Source organism: Tachysurus vachellii, chromosome 23 (assembly GCF_030014155.1).
Source record: "Tachysurus vachellii isolate PV-2020 chromosome 23, HZAU_Pvac_v1, whole genome shotgun sequence".
In the NCBI taxonomy this organism is placed as follows: domain Eukaryota; kingdom Metazoa; phylum Chordata; class Actinopteri; order Siluriformes; family Bagridae; genus Tachysurus; species Tachysurus vachellii.
The window spans coordinates 5410866-5428837 of record NC_083482.1 but is presented as its reverse complement, the minus strand read 5'-3'; the positions used below and the strand labels follow the sequence as shown (position 1 = coordinate 5428837).

At 37.1% G+C, this 17972-nt stretch overlaps 1 protein-coding gene across 1 annotated transcript; it reads right to left on the bottom strand.

Moving 5' to 3' along the window:
• Positions 1-384: 384 nt before the first annotated feature.
• chrm4a (cholinergic receptor, muscarinic 4a) lies at positions 385-17325 on the bottom strand. The gene is made up of 2 exons (XM_060859325.1): positions 17046-17325; positions 385-3563 (listed from the first exon to the last, which is right to left on the bottom strand). The coding sequence occupies exons 1-2, from the start codon at positions 17098-17100 to the stop codon at positions 2080-2082; spliced, it is 1539 nt and encodes a 512-aa protein (XP_060715308.1). The 5' UTR covers positions 17101-17325; the 3' UTR covers positions 385-2079.
• Positions 17326-17972: the final 647 nt, after the last annotated feature.

The following is a 17972-nucleotide window of genomic DNA, read 5'->3' as shown; positions in this document are numbered from 1 at the left end:
ATACATCCATTCTGGACACCAAAAGTGGATTATGCTAAACCTGGACATATACCTTATAGTTCACAATACAAGAAGAGACTATGATTGATTAAGCCATTGTTTTACATTGATTTCTAGGATATGATCAGCTGCATCATACATGTGATTGGAAACATTAAATTTAAGAAGCATATTTTTATGTCAGAGAAAGGAAAGTGATTTTTTTCTATGTACTAAAATCATGAATAGTATTGCGTATTTTGATACACACACACACACACACACAAAATGTCTAGAGAAATCTATTATGGAAACCATTGTCTATTATTGTACATGGCTCTGGCATATTGTATTGGAGCATTCCAATGATTTCAACAGACCATTAGTAGGAAAAATGATAAAAAGTCAAATCTTTCTCATTTTTATTTATCCAGCATTATAGAGACCACAATGTTCCATTTGCATCTAAGTAAACCATTAATGACCCTAACAAACTAGAGAGATAAATAACAAACATATCACTAGAAAGAGGTGCCATGAATGTTAATTGCAAGAATGCAGTGCCTTAAAAGAGCAGGACTGCTGTAATAATCCAGAGATTCAGCCAAATTAATGGTTTTATTTTTCAGCTTTCTAATCTAAAGCATTTGAACAGCAGTTAGCTGTAAATAATTTTCTGTCCTGTACCTTATTAGTTACTGTATTTATTAATTATATAGCTGTGATGTACTAATTCTTACATGTAATATTTAAAACAGAAAAAACAGGGTGGTTCAGTGAGCATTAAAGAGGATCTGTGGCATCAGTGCTTACGTGGAGGAAAGCAAGGATTCTGTCCGGATGATCCAGGAGACATTTTCTAACTTGTGCTTTAATAATAGTTTGTTAATTTGTGTATCTGTTTTAAATACCAATTGTGAACGTGTTTAGCTTCTAAAGCTGGTAATAAGGCTAAATATTTTTCCAAAGGCTTCTAATAGGCAGCTTAATTAAATAATAATAATATTGCTAGAAGAAAACTAATATGAGACAAGGAATGCCACCACCCAAACCTTTTCGAGCTAGATTAAAATAGGTTAGCTCACTAGATGATATAGTTCAGTAGTGCGAACCGGCATGTTAGTAGGTTTTAACTAAGGTTTATGTACTTTGGCCAGAACAACAATATTTTATATGTGTATAAATGTGAATTGTTTTTACTTTCAGAAAATACAAATATACAGCAATTTGTTGGGTTTTAAATGGCACAATCAGGCTGGCTGTGTTCTCACAAGGCAGGAGAAACTTTTCAATAGATATTTGCAGCACCCTGCTATACAGTAAATATTCCCCTGAACTCTACCTGTATGATAATATAGGTGAAACTCTGATACATTTGGTTATAGACAGCAATATATTTCATACATAGTGAAATTAAATGTAAATTACTAATTAAATACAAGAGTACAAACACAGTACATACAAAATGCAAGAAACCTTACTTTGTAGGAGTATTTATAAGCATGTTATATATTATATACATACCCTAACCATTAAAAATGCCACAGACTTATATCATACATACATACATACATGCTTGTTTATATATGGACAGTTCTTCACCACAACGGTTGGGTTCTATTTGGGAAAAGCAATTCTTGGGAATTCACAGTTCATCAATATTATTCAGGGTTACATTTAAGTTGTTTTTTTTTTTTTAAAAAAATGATGTGCTTGTTTTGGATGATCTTATTATTCCGCACCAATGAACTTTTTCAGTCCTGTCACTCAACTAATGCAAATCGTATGATTTGGTGATGAACTTGGCAGTAGATATAAGCAGAGCAACATTATATACAAGTATATTTACCAGCAGCAGATGAGTTCCCCTGATCAGATGTTAATACAACCAAATGTAGAAGCAGCCTTTTGTTTTGTCTTCATATATTTATTTGTTTGTTTGTTTAAAGATCTGGATTGAATCTGCACAATGTACTAAGCATTAAAGCCTTACACAAAATAATACATAATACATTCCAGATTTTAATGCATTAGAGACACTGGCCTAAAATACTGGGGACAACCCAATTATCCATCAGAATCCAGTGTGGAGCATCCAGTTCACCTGGTTCCAATATTTTTGTACTGGCACATAAGGAGGTTCTTGAAGGTCTTTTTAAAGGTAGCATTGCACAAAGCATAGCAGGCAGGGTTTATGGTGCTGTTCACATAGCAAAGCCAGTAGCCAATGGCCCAGACTGTGTCTGGCACACAGGACTGACAGAATGTGCTGATAAGGACCATCACATTATATGGGGTCCATGTAATGATGAAGGCCAGAAGGATGGCAAAGATTGTCTTTGTCACTTTCTTCTCACGGGCTGCCATTTGTCTTTTTCTTTTCACCTGGCTGCGGGCAATGCTGGCAAACTTGCGTACCACTGTGCGGGGCCGGTTGATTGGGATAGAGCGGCCCTCTGTGCCACTTTCTGGGGGAATTATTTCAATAGCAGTGATGCACTCATCTCCTGTCTGTTTGGTGACAATCTTGATCTTGGACCATTTAGAGACTGGGTTGAGTTTGGGTACCTGGGCAGAACCAGATGTCAAGCCTTTTTGGGAGGCACTTGCATTGTTGGCTCTTTCCTTGGATTCTTTGGGTGCAATGCTAGCCGTACTGGAATCATTTGAGCTCTCCTTCTCCTCATGCTGCATGTTGCCATCAGCTTTAATTGGGACCATGGTCTCATCAAGTTGTCCATTTTTCATGGTATCAGCTGTGCTGCATGAATCAAGGCTGGGCTTAGGAGGAGTCTGATTATTGTTGTTCTGCCTTAGTATGTGCCTCCTCAGCAGTCCAGCAGACCTCAAACCTTTTTTCTCTTTCTTAGCTTCTGGCTTCTGCTTTGACACACGGCTACGGCTAGCTAAGGAGATGTGAATGTACAGCACTGTCATTATGACCACTGGAAGATAGAATGCAGCAATTGCTGTGCCAAATGTGACCACAGGGTTAGAAAGAAACTGGATATAGCATGCTCCTGGTTCTACAGTGCGTTCCCCTACAATAAACTGCCAGAAGAGAATTGCAGGAGCCCACAGAATAAAGGAGAGGATCCAGGCTGAGGCAATCATCAGACCAGCCATCTTGGTTGTGCGACGTGTTGGGTAAGTTAGTGGTTTGGTTACACAAAAATAGCGATCAAAGCTGATTATCAGCAGATTCATGACAGACGCATTACTGACAACATAATCCAGAGCCAACCAAAGATCACACACCACTGGGCCAAGCGGCCAGTAGCCCTTCAGTATATATACAGTGTAGAGATTCATTGAGAACACACCAATGATGAGGTCTGCACATGCCAAGCTGAACAAAAAGTAATTGTTGACGGTTTGGAGGTGCCGGTTGACTTTGATAGACAGCATTACTAGGATGTTGCCCACCACAGTGACAAAGCTGATTGATCCAGTAACCAAGGCAATGAAGACCATTTCCACTGTCTTGTATGGGCTCCCAGTGACCTCAGCAACTGTACACGACCCATTGGTGCTGATTTTGTCACAGCTGACATTATCATCACTTGACAAGTTACTAAGTGAACCTAAAACACACACACCCAGAGAGAGAGAGAGAGAGAGAGAGAGAGAGAGAGAGAGAGAGAGAGAGAGAGAGAGAGAGAAACAAACAAAACATTTAGGCATAGTTTAGCATCTCAGCTTTCTAATGCAGAGAATAACAGTTACATATTTAAGGTAATAATTATTTGCTTCCAGATCAAATAAATAGCAGGAAATCAGGAGAATAGAGTCTGATTTCTCAGAATAGAGTCTGGGGCTATCAGCAGAGGACTTGTGTAAGAATGAATAGTCTCTGGCAAATAACAGATTAATAATGTTCTCCATGGTAATATTCATGTCTACTCTGGATAGAGGTTATTCCTTAAGAAATTATCTAATTACAACAAATGTGAAATTAAGTTACCCTGAGTCTGTTTGGATGTACATCCCATGGCAATCCTAGCATTAAACATCCCAGGACTACTTTGTAAGAGTTTTAAATCTTCATTCCCTCACAAATATTTCTGTTATTTAAATTAATGTTTACCTTTATAAAATGCTGCTGATATAAATAATAATAATAATTGTACTATTTCTACTACTACTACTATTACTACTACTACTACTACTACTACTACTACTACTAATAATAATAATAATAATAAATAGAACAAACATCATGTCAGGGCAAAGTACACAATGATAAGAATGAAGAAACATGAGCTCTAATGATAGAGACTAGGAGTAGAATAAATTGCAATAAACCATATTTTATGTCCTCATTATTCCACTCATTATAATGAAGCAAAATCATCTCTCCCTGTGACAGTCTATAAACTATTTATTTAACAATTTTTCTTATTGTATTTCATCTTATTATACTTTCAGATCATTAGGCCTTTGGATTTTAATAGTTTAATATTAAAATCCTATTAACTATTAAAATCCAAAGACCTAATGATCTGAAATACGATATAAGATGAAATACAATAAGAAAAAATGTTAAATAAATAGTATAGTATTGTTAAATAATACTATATAATAGAAAATAAAATACTATAAAATACTATACTTAAATAATACTATATAATAGTATAGTATTGTTAAATAAATAGTATATCTATATATCTATATATATATATATATATATATATATATATAATAAATCTATTGTTACTAAAGTTGTAATATATATATATATATATATATATATATATATATATATATATATATATATATATATATATATATATATATATATAGTGTAATAGTGTACGATGTGCTTTCAATTTATTTGAATATATTGTCTTCTGGTAAGGTAGGTTTCTGACATTTGTGTACTATCTGCTTAACTCACTTTGTTCTATTATATTGCATTGTTGACCTTATAGTGTTGGTCTTTGCTTAGTAGTTTAGTAGTTCTCTCAGCTGATTAATCAGGAGTAGTTTCAGTCTCCCTTAAGGTGTGATTTGTGGGCAGGGCTTACTCATTTAAATTGAAGGTTCTCTGTGGTGGTTTTGTAAGTATCCCTCTAACGCTTGATATATACTGTTTAATATATTCTACCACACCATATTTTAAATCTCACTCTTGGTGTACTGCGGATATGTGCCTCAAACCCATTTCTGTAGTCACCTCTTACCATTGTAGGTAGGCCCTCAAACAGAGGTGGTAGGTGGGCTCTGGAATTGCCAGTTTGCTGTAAGGAAAGCTGATTTTATCTCGGCTTTAGCTTCCCACTACTCCTTTTGATTTTCTTGCACTAACAGAGACCTGGATATCCCCACAGAACACTGCTACACCAGCTGCTATATCCTCTGCCTATGCTTTCTTTCACTCACCAAGAGAAACTGGCAGGGGTGGTGGTACAGGTCTACTGTTGTTAAGGAGATGGTGTTTCACACCTCTCCTCTTGTCTCATTTAACCATCTCCTCTTTTGAATTTCATGCCATTTCAGTTACCTCTCCAATCAACCTTGTCATCATTGTTGTCTACCGAGCTCCTGGTCTCCTAGGAGACTTCCTGGAAGAAATGGACACACTTTTTAGTGCTTTCCCTTTCAACAGCACCCCTCTGACAGTGCTTGGCGATTTCAACCTCCTTTCTGACAAGCTTCAATCTTCTTCTCTCCTGACTCTTCTGGACTCATTCGTTCTGAAACTCAACAGCTACTTCCCCACACACAAAGGAGGAAATGTCCTGGACCTGGTTTTCACCCGTCCTTCCCCAGCCACAGACATGATGGCCATTGCAACCTCCATTCTGTCAACCCTTCTTCTGTAGCTTCTAGCGCTCTTTCATCTCTTCCTGATCCTGAATCCTTTTCCTTACTACCCTTGGACACAGCCACAGACACTTTCCTCTCCTATCTTTCCTCAACCATTGACTTTCTCTGCCCTCTGTCCACTAAACTCAAGAAAACTTCTTGTTTTGCTCCCTGGCTTTCAGATATGTTGCTCAACAATCGAAGATAGCTAAGATCATCTGAGAGAAGTGGAAGAAATTTTATTCAGACCTTGACTCTTACCATACACTCCTGGCCAAGTTCTTTTCAGATGTGACTTCTGCCAAGACTTCCTTCTACAAGTAAAAGCTTGAAGCTTTAGCACAAGACCCTTGTAAGCTCCACATCATCATTTCTCCTCTACTCAACCCCCCAGGTTCACCTCCTTCATCCTCCCTGACTGCAGAACACTTTGCTTCTTTTTACCAGGAGAAGATTGAGAAAATCTGCAGAACCTTCACTTCTGCCCTGAGTGCACCTACCTCTCACAGTCAGGATCTGCTGTCCTTCATTGTCGCATTTCTCAATTGTAGCAGCAGAAGAGATTTTACAACTCATTCTGTCTTGCAATCCTACCACCTGCCCATTGGATCCACTCCCTTCCACTATGCTCCAGACCATCTCGCAAGACGTTCTGCCCTTCATTACCACTATCATCAATGGATCCATAGCTGTTGGTCATGCACCAACTACCTTCAAGAGAGCAAGGGTTACTCCCATCCTAAAAAAACCTGCTCTGGATCCATCAGACATCAATAACTACAGACCGGTATCACTTTACTTCACTTCTCTCATATCATCTAACATGGAGGGGAGTGACATCTGCTCCACACAGACTCTCCACTGGTGTCTCACAGGGCTCACACAGGTTCTCTTACCACTGCTATGCTGAAGATACACAACATATCTTCTTTTTCCCACCACTCCTCAAACCAAAACTGAACTGTTATGGCTGTGTATGATCTTGAAAAATGACATCGTTATCTGGAAAAAAGACTTGGACCATAGCATGCACCTGGTCACTTTTCCAGAATTTCCAAACACTTTTTGGCAGTAACACAACCGTGTAGGTCAATGATGGGGCCAGTAGAATATGTTATAAGATATGGCCACCCAAATATTCACAGATCCTCCACGATGTTTGACTGCTGGAACCAGACAGTCCAAGTTGTATGCTTCCTTCGGGGTTCTCTTCTGACTGTTTTTGTGGAAACAGTGCCTTTAAGGTGGATTTTAAGTTCTGCTGTCACTTGACACAATCCTTCCTAGTCTTCAGTGGTCCCTATCATGAAGTTTTGATTTTCATCCAATATTCTTTAATTATTTATTTCATCCTACAATGCTTTGTATACACAGTCATAATTGTTACTCTTGATTATTGTTTACAGAGGCTTATGCTACCTATAGTCGGTTTCCTTCAGTTTTATCAACAGAAGTGGTATTGGTGGAAAATCATGCAACTGTAGATCATCAATATATCCAGGCCCAAAACTTTAGTCTCTGCTTTATCTTTGAAACAATTTGTACAATTATCTTACTGTTTGTAAATAGATCAACCCGAGTTCCACATTAGATGTTCTTTATAACCGTCATTTCCAAAGCTAAAGACTACTGTGAGACAGTACCTTCTTATCTGACTGCATCAGCCTTATTGATAGACAATTCTCAAGACACAAGATGAAAGCCTGTCTACATCCAGATTTTGCTTGCACATAAACCAAAGCTTATGGCATAGCAGGGGTTTACTTCTGATGTTTGATAATTTAATAATAATTGAACCCCTGATGAGGCACGGTGACTTAGTGGTTAGCACGTTTGCCTCACACCTCCAGGGTCGGGGTTTGATTCCCGCCTCCACCTTGTGTGTGTGGAGTTTGCATGTTCTCCCCGTGCCTCGGGGGTTTCCTCCGGGTACTCCGGTTTCCTCCCCCAGTCCCTCCAAAGACATGCATGGTAGGTTGATTGGCATCTCTGGAAAATTGTCCGTAGTGTGTGAGTGTGTGAGTGAATGAGTGTGTGTGTGTGTGCCCTGCGATGGGTTGGCACTCCGTCCAGGTTGTATCCTGCCTTGATGCCCGATGACGCCTGAGATTGGCACAGGCTCCCTGTGACCCGAGATAGTTCGGATAAGCGGTAGAAGATGAATGAATGAATGAATGAACCCCTGACTTTCTGATCAGGCATAAGGCCTGACAGGCACCACTGGCTGAAGCGTCACAGAAAAGGTGTTGGACTACTGATCGGAAGGTCATGGATTCGAACCCCAAGTCCAGCAAGCTGCCACTGCTGGGCCCCTGAGCAAGGCCCTTAACCCTCAATTGCTCAGTCTATAAATTGAAATAAAAAGGTAAGTCAATCTGGATAAGGGTGTCTGCTAAATCCCGTAAACCTAATTTGGAGATTTCGAATTGTGACTGTGTGAATTTCTGCCCATTCAACCATAAGAGCATTAGTGAAATCAGTCACTAATGTGTGTGGTCAGGACAGAAGAAATAAGTGTAGTTACAACTAACAGAGTGAGTGAATTCAGAAATGTGCTTATAAGAGAAAGTCTATGTGTGTGTATATGATAAAATACACAAAGTAAATATATTCAGGTATACAGTACAGTGAGGCTAATCATAGGTGTTTAGGAAATGCAGTGTTTTGTAAGAGCACAACTGTAATCATAAGTTTATAATATGCTTAACAAGAGTTTAAAAATATACACAAATATATATCTTTGCAGAAGATAAGGAAACAGAATCTGTGTCTGTGTTCAGGAGTAGCAGATGGTAGTGGGAAAAGAAAATAGAGTAGATGTATGCAAGATAAACTTTGCAGTTCAAAGATAATGCATAACAAATGAGGTTGCGACATTGCCTGTTGTAAAGTTTCTCTTGCACTGTATTCTTGACATTGGACATATAGTGCTTTGCAAGTGTGCACCACTTAATAATTTCCACATTTTGTAGTTTTATAGTCTGAAACTGAAACATACCTTAACATTCTCAATCATAAATCCAAGTAGCTATTAAAGTCAAATCCAGGCGTTTTGGAAAAATATTAATCATTCTAAATACAAATACCACAAACTTTGAATGCCCTACATATGACAATAAAGTCCATTATTAAATAAGGGGAAAATATGACACAACAAGGACTACACCTATAGGATGTTGTATACTAAAACTCAGTGTGGAGGACAACAATGAGGTCAAAAATATTTCTGATTGAGCTGGAGGGATCCAGGAAAAAATGTCCTGGACATTCGATAAAGCAAAGCTTTTGAGTGGTGATAAGAAAGACCATATGAAAGTTGGGGGCACTTAGCAATCATTTGTAAAAAAAAAACAAACAAAAAAAAACTGATAAGACTATAAAACACTTTGTCCCAAAAGTGACAGAAACCTAACAACAGTCTTCATCTTCATAAAAACAGAGCATCATCAGTGATGCATGGTGGTGGTAAAATAATGTAAAAATAGGTTTCATTAAATGGAAAACAGGTAAGGAGCCAAATAGAGTGAAATCCTACAAAAATACCCTTTCCACTCTAAGTATAATGACACTAAGCTTTTTGGCAAATTTACAGTAACATGGTTCAAAACCAAAAATGTGATTGTGTTAGAATGGTTCCTCAGTCTGATGTAGAATCTGTGATAGAAATTTGAAAACACAAACACACACACACAGACCAACAACTACAAAATGAGAAAATCTGGAGGATGTTCTAAAGAATGCTTGTACTAGTATACAGGTAACGCACATGTATTCAAATGAAATCTCTTGGCACATCATATCAAATCTGTCACTCTTTACTATTCTGCCTTATATTTATTATATTTATAAGACTACCCTTATATTCTGCCTTATATTTATTATTTTTATAAGACTACCCTTTAATGTTTAACAGATGGCCTTTGTCCTTCCTCTCCTCCTATTCTGATTTTATCAGGACATTTGTCATTATCTGCTGACAGGAGGAAATGTGCCTCTGTAGCTGAGAAAGACTGCATGCATCCAATTAACAGCAAATGGCCATATTTCATTGTCTGATTTATGTAAGATCCACAGTCCAAACACTAGGGGGTCCCAGTAAATGCAACACAATGTTTATGTTCATGAAGGCATGAATAAGCATTCACATATTAACCATTTGGGACAAGCAAAGACCATGCTTTTTAACAGTTTGTGGTGGTTCGTTGTGGCACAGCCAGGTATTAATTTAATGCGTTAATTAAAAAATATACTAAATAAGACCACTGTAATATCCGTACAACATGCACATGGCTAAATGTTAGATAGCATGTTAAACATGTTATTTAATTAACTAAGGGACCAACATCAAACACTTTTGGCATATTTATAACACTGGCCTGATGATATAACCTTGATGACAATTGCATTCTACTATTGTAGTGCTACATTTTATCTTCATATCAGCTCTATCCTTTCTTTTTCTTATAATAATTAGAAATAATAACTGACCAATTATTAAATGTAATTTTTAACTTTACTTATCTGCAGTGAGAGGGAGTACTTTGAGCGCTGATAGTGTGAAATCAGGAGCATCACATTTGCCTTTGTATAAACTAAAAACACATTGTCAATGTGCACACATTTCTGTGTTTTGCTTAGTGAAGTGTACATTCATTAGCATATGACACACTTATTCATTGCATAACAATGCTGTTTTCTCCTCACTGAATCTAAGACTGCAGGTGTATAATGGCAAGCTTTGATCTGGAACTATTTGTGAACATTGCATCAGTAGTATGATGGCTCACAGTCTTTTATAGGTGCTTCAAAATGTCTTTAAAGTACAATTCTTAATAAAAAATTAAGGATAAATTAAAAGATTAATTAAGTTTGAAATCTGAATTGGAATATGCTTACAATACCTGACAGAAGTCAGTACACCCCTCACATTTATGTAAATATTTTATTATATCTTTTTATGTGACAACACTGAAGAAATGACACTGTGCTACAATGTAAAGTAGTGAGTGTAGAGCTTGTATAACAGTGTACATTTGCTGTCCCCTTAAAAAAATAACTCAACACACAGCCATTAATGTCTAAACCGCTGGCCACAAAAGTGAGTACACTCCTAAGTGAAAATTTCCAAAATGGGCCCAAAGTGTCAATATTTTATGTAACCACCATTATTTTCCAGCACTGCCTTAACCCTCTTGGGCATGAAGTTCACCAGAGCATCGCAGGTTGCCAGTGGAGTCCTCATCCACTCCTCCATGACAACATCACGGAGCTGGTGGAGTTTAGAAACCTTGCGCTCCTCCCCTAGGGTTTAGGTCTGGAGACATGCTGGGCCAGTCCATCACCTTTACCCTCAGCTTCTTTGGTGGACCATGGCGAGGCCTGTTCTGAGTGGAACCTGTCCTGTTAAACCGTTGTATCGTCTTGGCCAGCCTGCTGCAGCCTAGTTTCAAGGTCTTGGCAATCTTCTTATAGCCAAAGCCATCTTTATGTAGAGCATCAGTTCTTTTTTTCAGATCCTCAGAGAGTTCTTTGCCATGAGGTGCCATGTGTAACTTCCAATGACCAGTATGAGAGAATGAGAGCGATAACACCAAATTTTACACACCTGCTCCCCATTCACACTTGAGACCTTGTAACACTAACGAGTCACATGACACCCGGGGCTAATTGGGCCCAATTTGGACATTTTCACTTATGCCCCTTTTCCACCGAGGCAGTTCGAGTGCTGGTTCGGAGCCAGAGCCTAATTTAGAACCAGTTCTTTCTTTTTCGACAGCCAAAGCACCGGCTCTGAACCAGGAAAAGTGGTTCTTAAGTAGCACCAAAACCCCGCTGGTCTAGACTTAAGAACCGCTTGTGTCAGGGGCTGTGGGCGGGGCTACTGTTAGCGCATTTGATAATATACCTTAAGTATACTAATGTTTAATACACTTTTACTTTACCGCGATATGATACATTATCAGCACACGATAGTAAGTAGCTGCATGCTAAGGCTACCTTTTTACTGTGTTAATGATAAAATAACGTTATGTACTTTCTCGATTACAACCTCCGTTTATACAGGTTACATGGGGCTGCACGTACACGTTGGATTCGCCGCGTTTGGATGCTAATTTAGGTTCACAAAGCCATGAGTATTAACAGTAAAGCAACATCCGCCATTGTTGATGTGTTTGTGTTTGCCGGTGCTGAGCTAAAGTTGCTGGGACACGTGACACATATACAGTGACGTCAGACTCGGCTCTGTGATGGCTCTTTAGCCGGTGGAAAGGCAAACCGGTTCTTAGAAGGTTCGCCAGTGGAACCAACTTTGAACCAGCACAAGCACTAGCTCTGAACCAGCACCCGGTTCTTTTTGGTGGAAAAGGGGCATTAGTGGTGTACTCACTTTTGTGGCCAGCATTTAGACATTAATGGCTGTGTGTTGAGTTATTTTGAGGGGACAGCAAATTTACACTGCTACACAAGCTGTACACATTTCTTCAGTGTTGTCACATGAAAAGATATAGTAAACTATTTACAAAAATGTAAGTAATGTGCTCACTTCTGTGAGATACTGTATATCAAACACCAGGCCAGTTACAGTATAGTAAATGCCATCACACGCCAACTTTAAACACAAAACAAAACCAATGACAGACTAGAGGTTACACTATCAGGGTAAAGTGATGGAGAGAGAAACCATGTGAAAGGGTTAAAGTGATTCAACGTGAGAGTTAGTATGATACAATAAAAGGAAATTTTGTAAAGATTTATTTTCTTATTGAACAGGTAAGGCATTCATTTGCTTTCTAATGCAAATGGCAGCTTATTTTACTGTGGTATTGGTATCATTAGCCACCTGAGGAGTTTGAAGAAAAACTCTGGATGGCTGGTGATATACAGTTGATGTTTTTGTGTATTTCCACATTTCACACTAAATTATATCTGAAAAGATGAGTTAGATTGCCTTAATGTATATAGTTATTATTCTGTGTTTTAGCTAGCATGCTAACACTGTCCAGTTCAGGCCTAACATTTTTGTATGCTAATCTGAATAGTCAGGCTAATAGGTTAATAATGAATTTTAAGGGCACATTTAAAAGATAGTCAGCAATAGTGTGAATTTCGGAGATATGATGGTCAAACTTTTTAATATCCTTTATCTAGTGAATAATTGCACATATCCTCCTATGACCTTTTTTAAAAACAAGCCACTGACTAGCATTAGTGTTTAGTAACTCTCATTACTAACACATACAGTACTATAGTACATAAAGGGACATTCAGTTGTTTTGTATTATAAAACCAAGAGTAAGAGATTATAAAGCGCAAACCATTATATAATGAAATCACCATGGATACCAACCCTAAAATCCCTGTATTAGTAGGGCTCTACAAATCACTCCCTGGTAAAAAGAATTAATGACAAGTAAATGAATGTCTGGGTTGTAATGTCTATTGTGTGCTTGCTATACAATGGCTTCTAATTCCTCCCTCTTTTTATTGAAGAAACCTAAGATAGAAAAGAAATTGGAGACTTGGTGGGTTGATAAATGACAGTCATGTAGAATGAATGTAGGTGGAGTTCTGTGACTAAAAGATGGCTTATGGCTTTGTGACCAATATTGCAAGAATGATTATGCACAACTTACTTAATTATTTGTCATCTTTAATTATATTAAGTCAGTTCTACCTTGAGAAGGCCATAAGAGGTTCATAGAAACAGAGGGAGAGTTAAATACTTGATGATTAGAAACAATGTGACCAGATTTGAGCACTGGAATGGAAAAGCATCTTAAATAGGAAGACAATGTTATATTCCAAGCAAGAATGGTATTTCTAACACAAAGCATTGACTATTTATTTTAAGTCATACTTAGCTCAGAAATCATAGATATTTACACAGCAATTGACTACTGTACATCTTCACAGCAAAAGATCCATGCTAGTATTGTTCAACAGTGCTGATTATCATAAGGAGTTTAGAAGCTACACACTAGACTTGATTTGCAGAATGGACAGTCAGGTGTGGTGCTTATACAGATTTTTATATACACTGTGTACACAGTTAATTAAACTGGACTGACTAAATTCTGATAATAATAGTTACACTGTGCTCTTTTATATCCATGCATCAGCATGGAAGCATCTGTCATTCAGCCACATAGCCAGATTCAAATTTATTCTGAGACAACAACAAACATATTTTGGGCTTACCGTGTGCTAAGAGTGCCCATAAATGCACAACAATATCTCAGCAATTATTGTTGACAGTACAGTCTTGACCTTTTCTCCTGAGAGTGACAATGATTAGAGAGTCTAGTGCTGCTGGATTCAGTCTGTTATATGAGCTATCAACAATTTCTTCATTTTTTAAGGAACACTAGCAGTAGCTGGTTATAAAGTCTGTACATACATACAGGTATTTATAAACAATACAAGGCTTTGGTTACAGAGTATGTGACTATTACATGTTATTATATACCTATTATTTTCCAGATTGGCTTCTCTCTTCTTGTCCCTTGCTGTGACTAAATGTATTGTGTGTGTGTATATGTGTGTGTGTATACTGTTCCGTGAACAAGAAGAAACAGGTAGCAAGAAGAATCGAATGACTGAATAATAATGAATAACAATGAAGGTCGACATTGTGGTGATGCTTGGTTTGCTGGTTTCCTCGTAATGTTGAAAAACATGCATGTAGATTTTCTAATTTGCCCATAGGCATTAATGAGTATGCATATGTGTGTGTAAATGATACTTAGAGGTGGACTGGCATTCCATCAAGGTCTATCACACCTTATACCCTGTGATCCCAGCATAGGATCCAGATCCACCATGACCCTTAGCAGGACAAAGTAGTCATTAATGTGAAAAAATCAACACAAACTCAAAAACAAAACATAACAAAAATAAATAACAAGCAAAATAACAAACAAGAACCATACTTCTATACTACAATGTCTTCAGGTTTTCAAGTTACTCAGTCAAGTGTAAATTAAATCTTGTTTCCATACCTTGAAACTATAGACATTGTTTCAAAACTTTTCCGTCTATATATAACATTTCAGTCTAAATAATTCAGTCTAAATCAGTAATGCTGGAAGTTCCTCGTGTACTTTGTAGACAAGCTCAAATGTTTCATTTATTAGTGGTAAAAGATGTCCCAGGATTACTACAGTCTTATGTGCTACATAACATGTATATATATGTATATATATATATATATATATATATATATATATATATATATATATATATATATATATATATATGTATGTGTGTGTGTGTGTGTGTGTGTGTGTGTGTGTGTGTGTGTGTATGTGTGTGTGTGTGTGTGTATGTGTGTGTATGTGTGTGTGTGTGTGTGTGTGTGTGTTTGAAACCAGTTTCCTGCTCTTTAAAAATGGAGTTCAGTGCCTTCACATGATAAACTCTTATATAGATTAAAAAAACAACAACTATTGAGCCAGAATAACACAATACAATATAATAAAAAACGAGCTTTCCAAAATTGGAGATAAGCATATTAAGAAACATACAACTATTTTAAAACTGATAAAACTATATATATATATATATATATATATATATATATATATATATATATATATATATATGTATGTATATATATATATATATATATATATATATATATATATATATATATATATATATATATATATATATATATATATATATATATACACACATATATATATATATAGACTTGGCAAGATACGCACAGGGCATGTTACCTTAATATTTATGTTATTTTGAATAATTGAAGTCTATTAGGATAATTTGAGGTATATGTGTTGAGATACTGGCAAATATAAACTGAAAGGGAAAAACGTTTTCACTCACAGAAAGTGTGAACTAAAACTCCATCTGCTGGATGCTTTTGCCCCCTTGATCTGACTGTCACAAAGTTAATTTTGTTAATTCTAAGTGTGTGTGTGTGTGTGTGTGTGTGTGTGTGTGTGTGTGTGTGTGTGTGAGAGAGAGAGAGAGAGAGAGAGAGAGAGAGAGAGAGAGAGAGAGAGAGAGAGCGATAGGACAGAGCAAGATGCTAGAGCTTTGCATGTCAATGAGAGTAAAAACGTTTTCTCTGCATTTCCTCTACTCCACTCTCCCTGACAGCACTCAGCTTATCTAACTAACCCCTAATTTCCAAAGGAAGAAAGAAAGAAAGAAAGAAAGAAAGAAAGAAAGAAAGAAAGAAAGAAAGAAACTGCACCCCTCTGTCAGTTTTGCAAATGTTCCCAAGTTCTCATTCCCAAGTCAATGAGTACAGAAAAAATTACTGTTGCCATTCAAGATTTCCATTAGACACTCAAAATGTTAGAAAAATGATGAAATGGCTTCCGTGTAAAGAACAAGTAATTATATATGCAGATGAACAGAGAAATATACTAAGTGTTTGGAGGATTGCTCTGACCACTAATAGGACCTACACCTGGTAAAATTAACCTACTTTAATATTGAAGCTACACTTTTTAGACCAGGCAAAAATTATTACTGTTCAATTCAAATCTAAATAACAAAGGCATGCAGGCATATGCGAAGGCACTAATAAGACTAAAAACTAATCGTAACTTGAGATTTTTCTTTTTGAGATTCATGCATGTTTTATGCATTGATATAACTTCTACATATGAAATATCAAATTTTATTTTAATAGCTAAGTGGCTTACCTTAAAATATCCATATGTTTCTTGTACACAAAGTGATTAAATCAAAATTGAATGATAAAGTGAATTTATCAAAATGTAACAATATGAATTAATAGAGAATTTTAGATCCAGAGAGAGGATCTTAGTGGAACAAACTAAACTCATTCTCAATTTTTACTGGTTGATATTGAGAAGAACAGATCTAAAATCAGTTTTAATATAGTTGTATGTTTCTTAATATGCTTATCTCCAATTTTGGAAAGCTCGTTTTTTATTATATTATATTGTATTTTACAATATTCTGGCTCATGAGTTTATTTTATCTCTGTTAAGAGTTTATTATGTGAAGGCACTGAACACCGTTTTTAAAGAGCAGAAAACTGGCTTCGCATAGACACACACACACACACGTATTATATATATATATATATATATATATATATATATATATATATATATATATATATATATATATATATATATATATATATATATATATGTATCACACGCGCGCACACACACGCAGTTTATATCTTTACCACACAGCATCAGTTCAAAGGTCTGTACCTTTGGTCTCGCTTTCCATGCTTTTTTACTCACCAGTAAAGTTCCAGGGCGCAGGTCCGTCCGCTCCAGTGCTGTTAGTTACATTCATGTTGCATGATTAGTAAAAATGCATATCAGGGCAAATGGGGAAAAACCCATAAAAATCCAGTTCGCTCACAATGCGTAGTTTCTCCTTATCCCTGTTAAAAGTGCTCTCCTCATGTTCCAGCTACTCTGCTCTCTCCGTTACGCGCTCTGAGCATGCGAGGCCACCGCCGCTGTTGAGAGACTCGTGCGTACAGCAGCCATTCCGTCTGACTGCTAATGAAACTGAACCCCCTTTTCACTGGACGGAGTTTTTAAGACTCGCCAAATGTTTATGCAAGATCTCGACGTAATTTCATGGAATTTAAAGAGGATCTGAAGCGGTTAGTGATGTCATCCAATGACAGCCAATCACCACAGAAGCGGTAGGTCCGCGCGACCCACACTTTTCAGCTCGAAGTAAGCATAGCGCAAGTGTTAGGAATATTTTTTCCTCCCCGAACCACCCATAGAACCAGTAAGTTAAATAACAAAAGATGCCTTTTTAACTGTGCATAACGGCTTTAACTGGAGCGCATGTACGAAGTACATTTAAACACCATCACGGTTGGACAGCTCAGATCAGCTCAGAAGTGCGCGCTGTAGAACTATAGAACCATATATCCAGTTCATGTCCGACTGGATTCAAAAGCGCATGGGTTCAATTAACATTGTTGGTATCAACACTCATTTACAACACAAAGGCTAGTTCCCTGTGTTAGTAATAGTTTATTATTTTTGTTATAGAGACTTGTTAATATGCCACCTCTGTGAAACTAAACCAAAGTACAAAGTGTTGATTGTTCAGATGCTCATACAGATGGTGTGTAGTCTGATGCAAACTGCTGTGAGAATCTGGTGCACAAATGTACCAGCACCCTGAGCACAGAGTTTCAA

Bases quoted from the DNA above. Each gene is read 5' to 3' on its own strand.
- chrm4a (XM_060859325.1), bottom strand. From the start codon at position 17,100: ATGAATGTAACTAACAGCACTGGAGCGGACGGACCTGCGCCCTGGAAC. The intron at 3,564-17,045 runs GTGAGTAAAAAA...TGTGTGTTTTAG, and splicing joins TGCGCCCTGGAACTTTACTG to GTTCACTTAGTAACTTGTCA.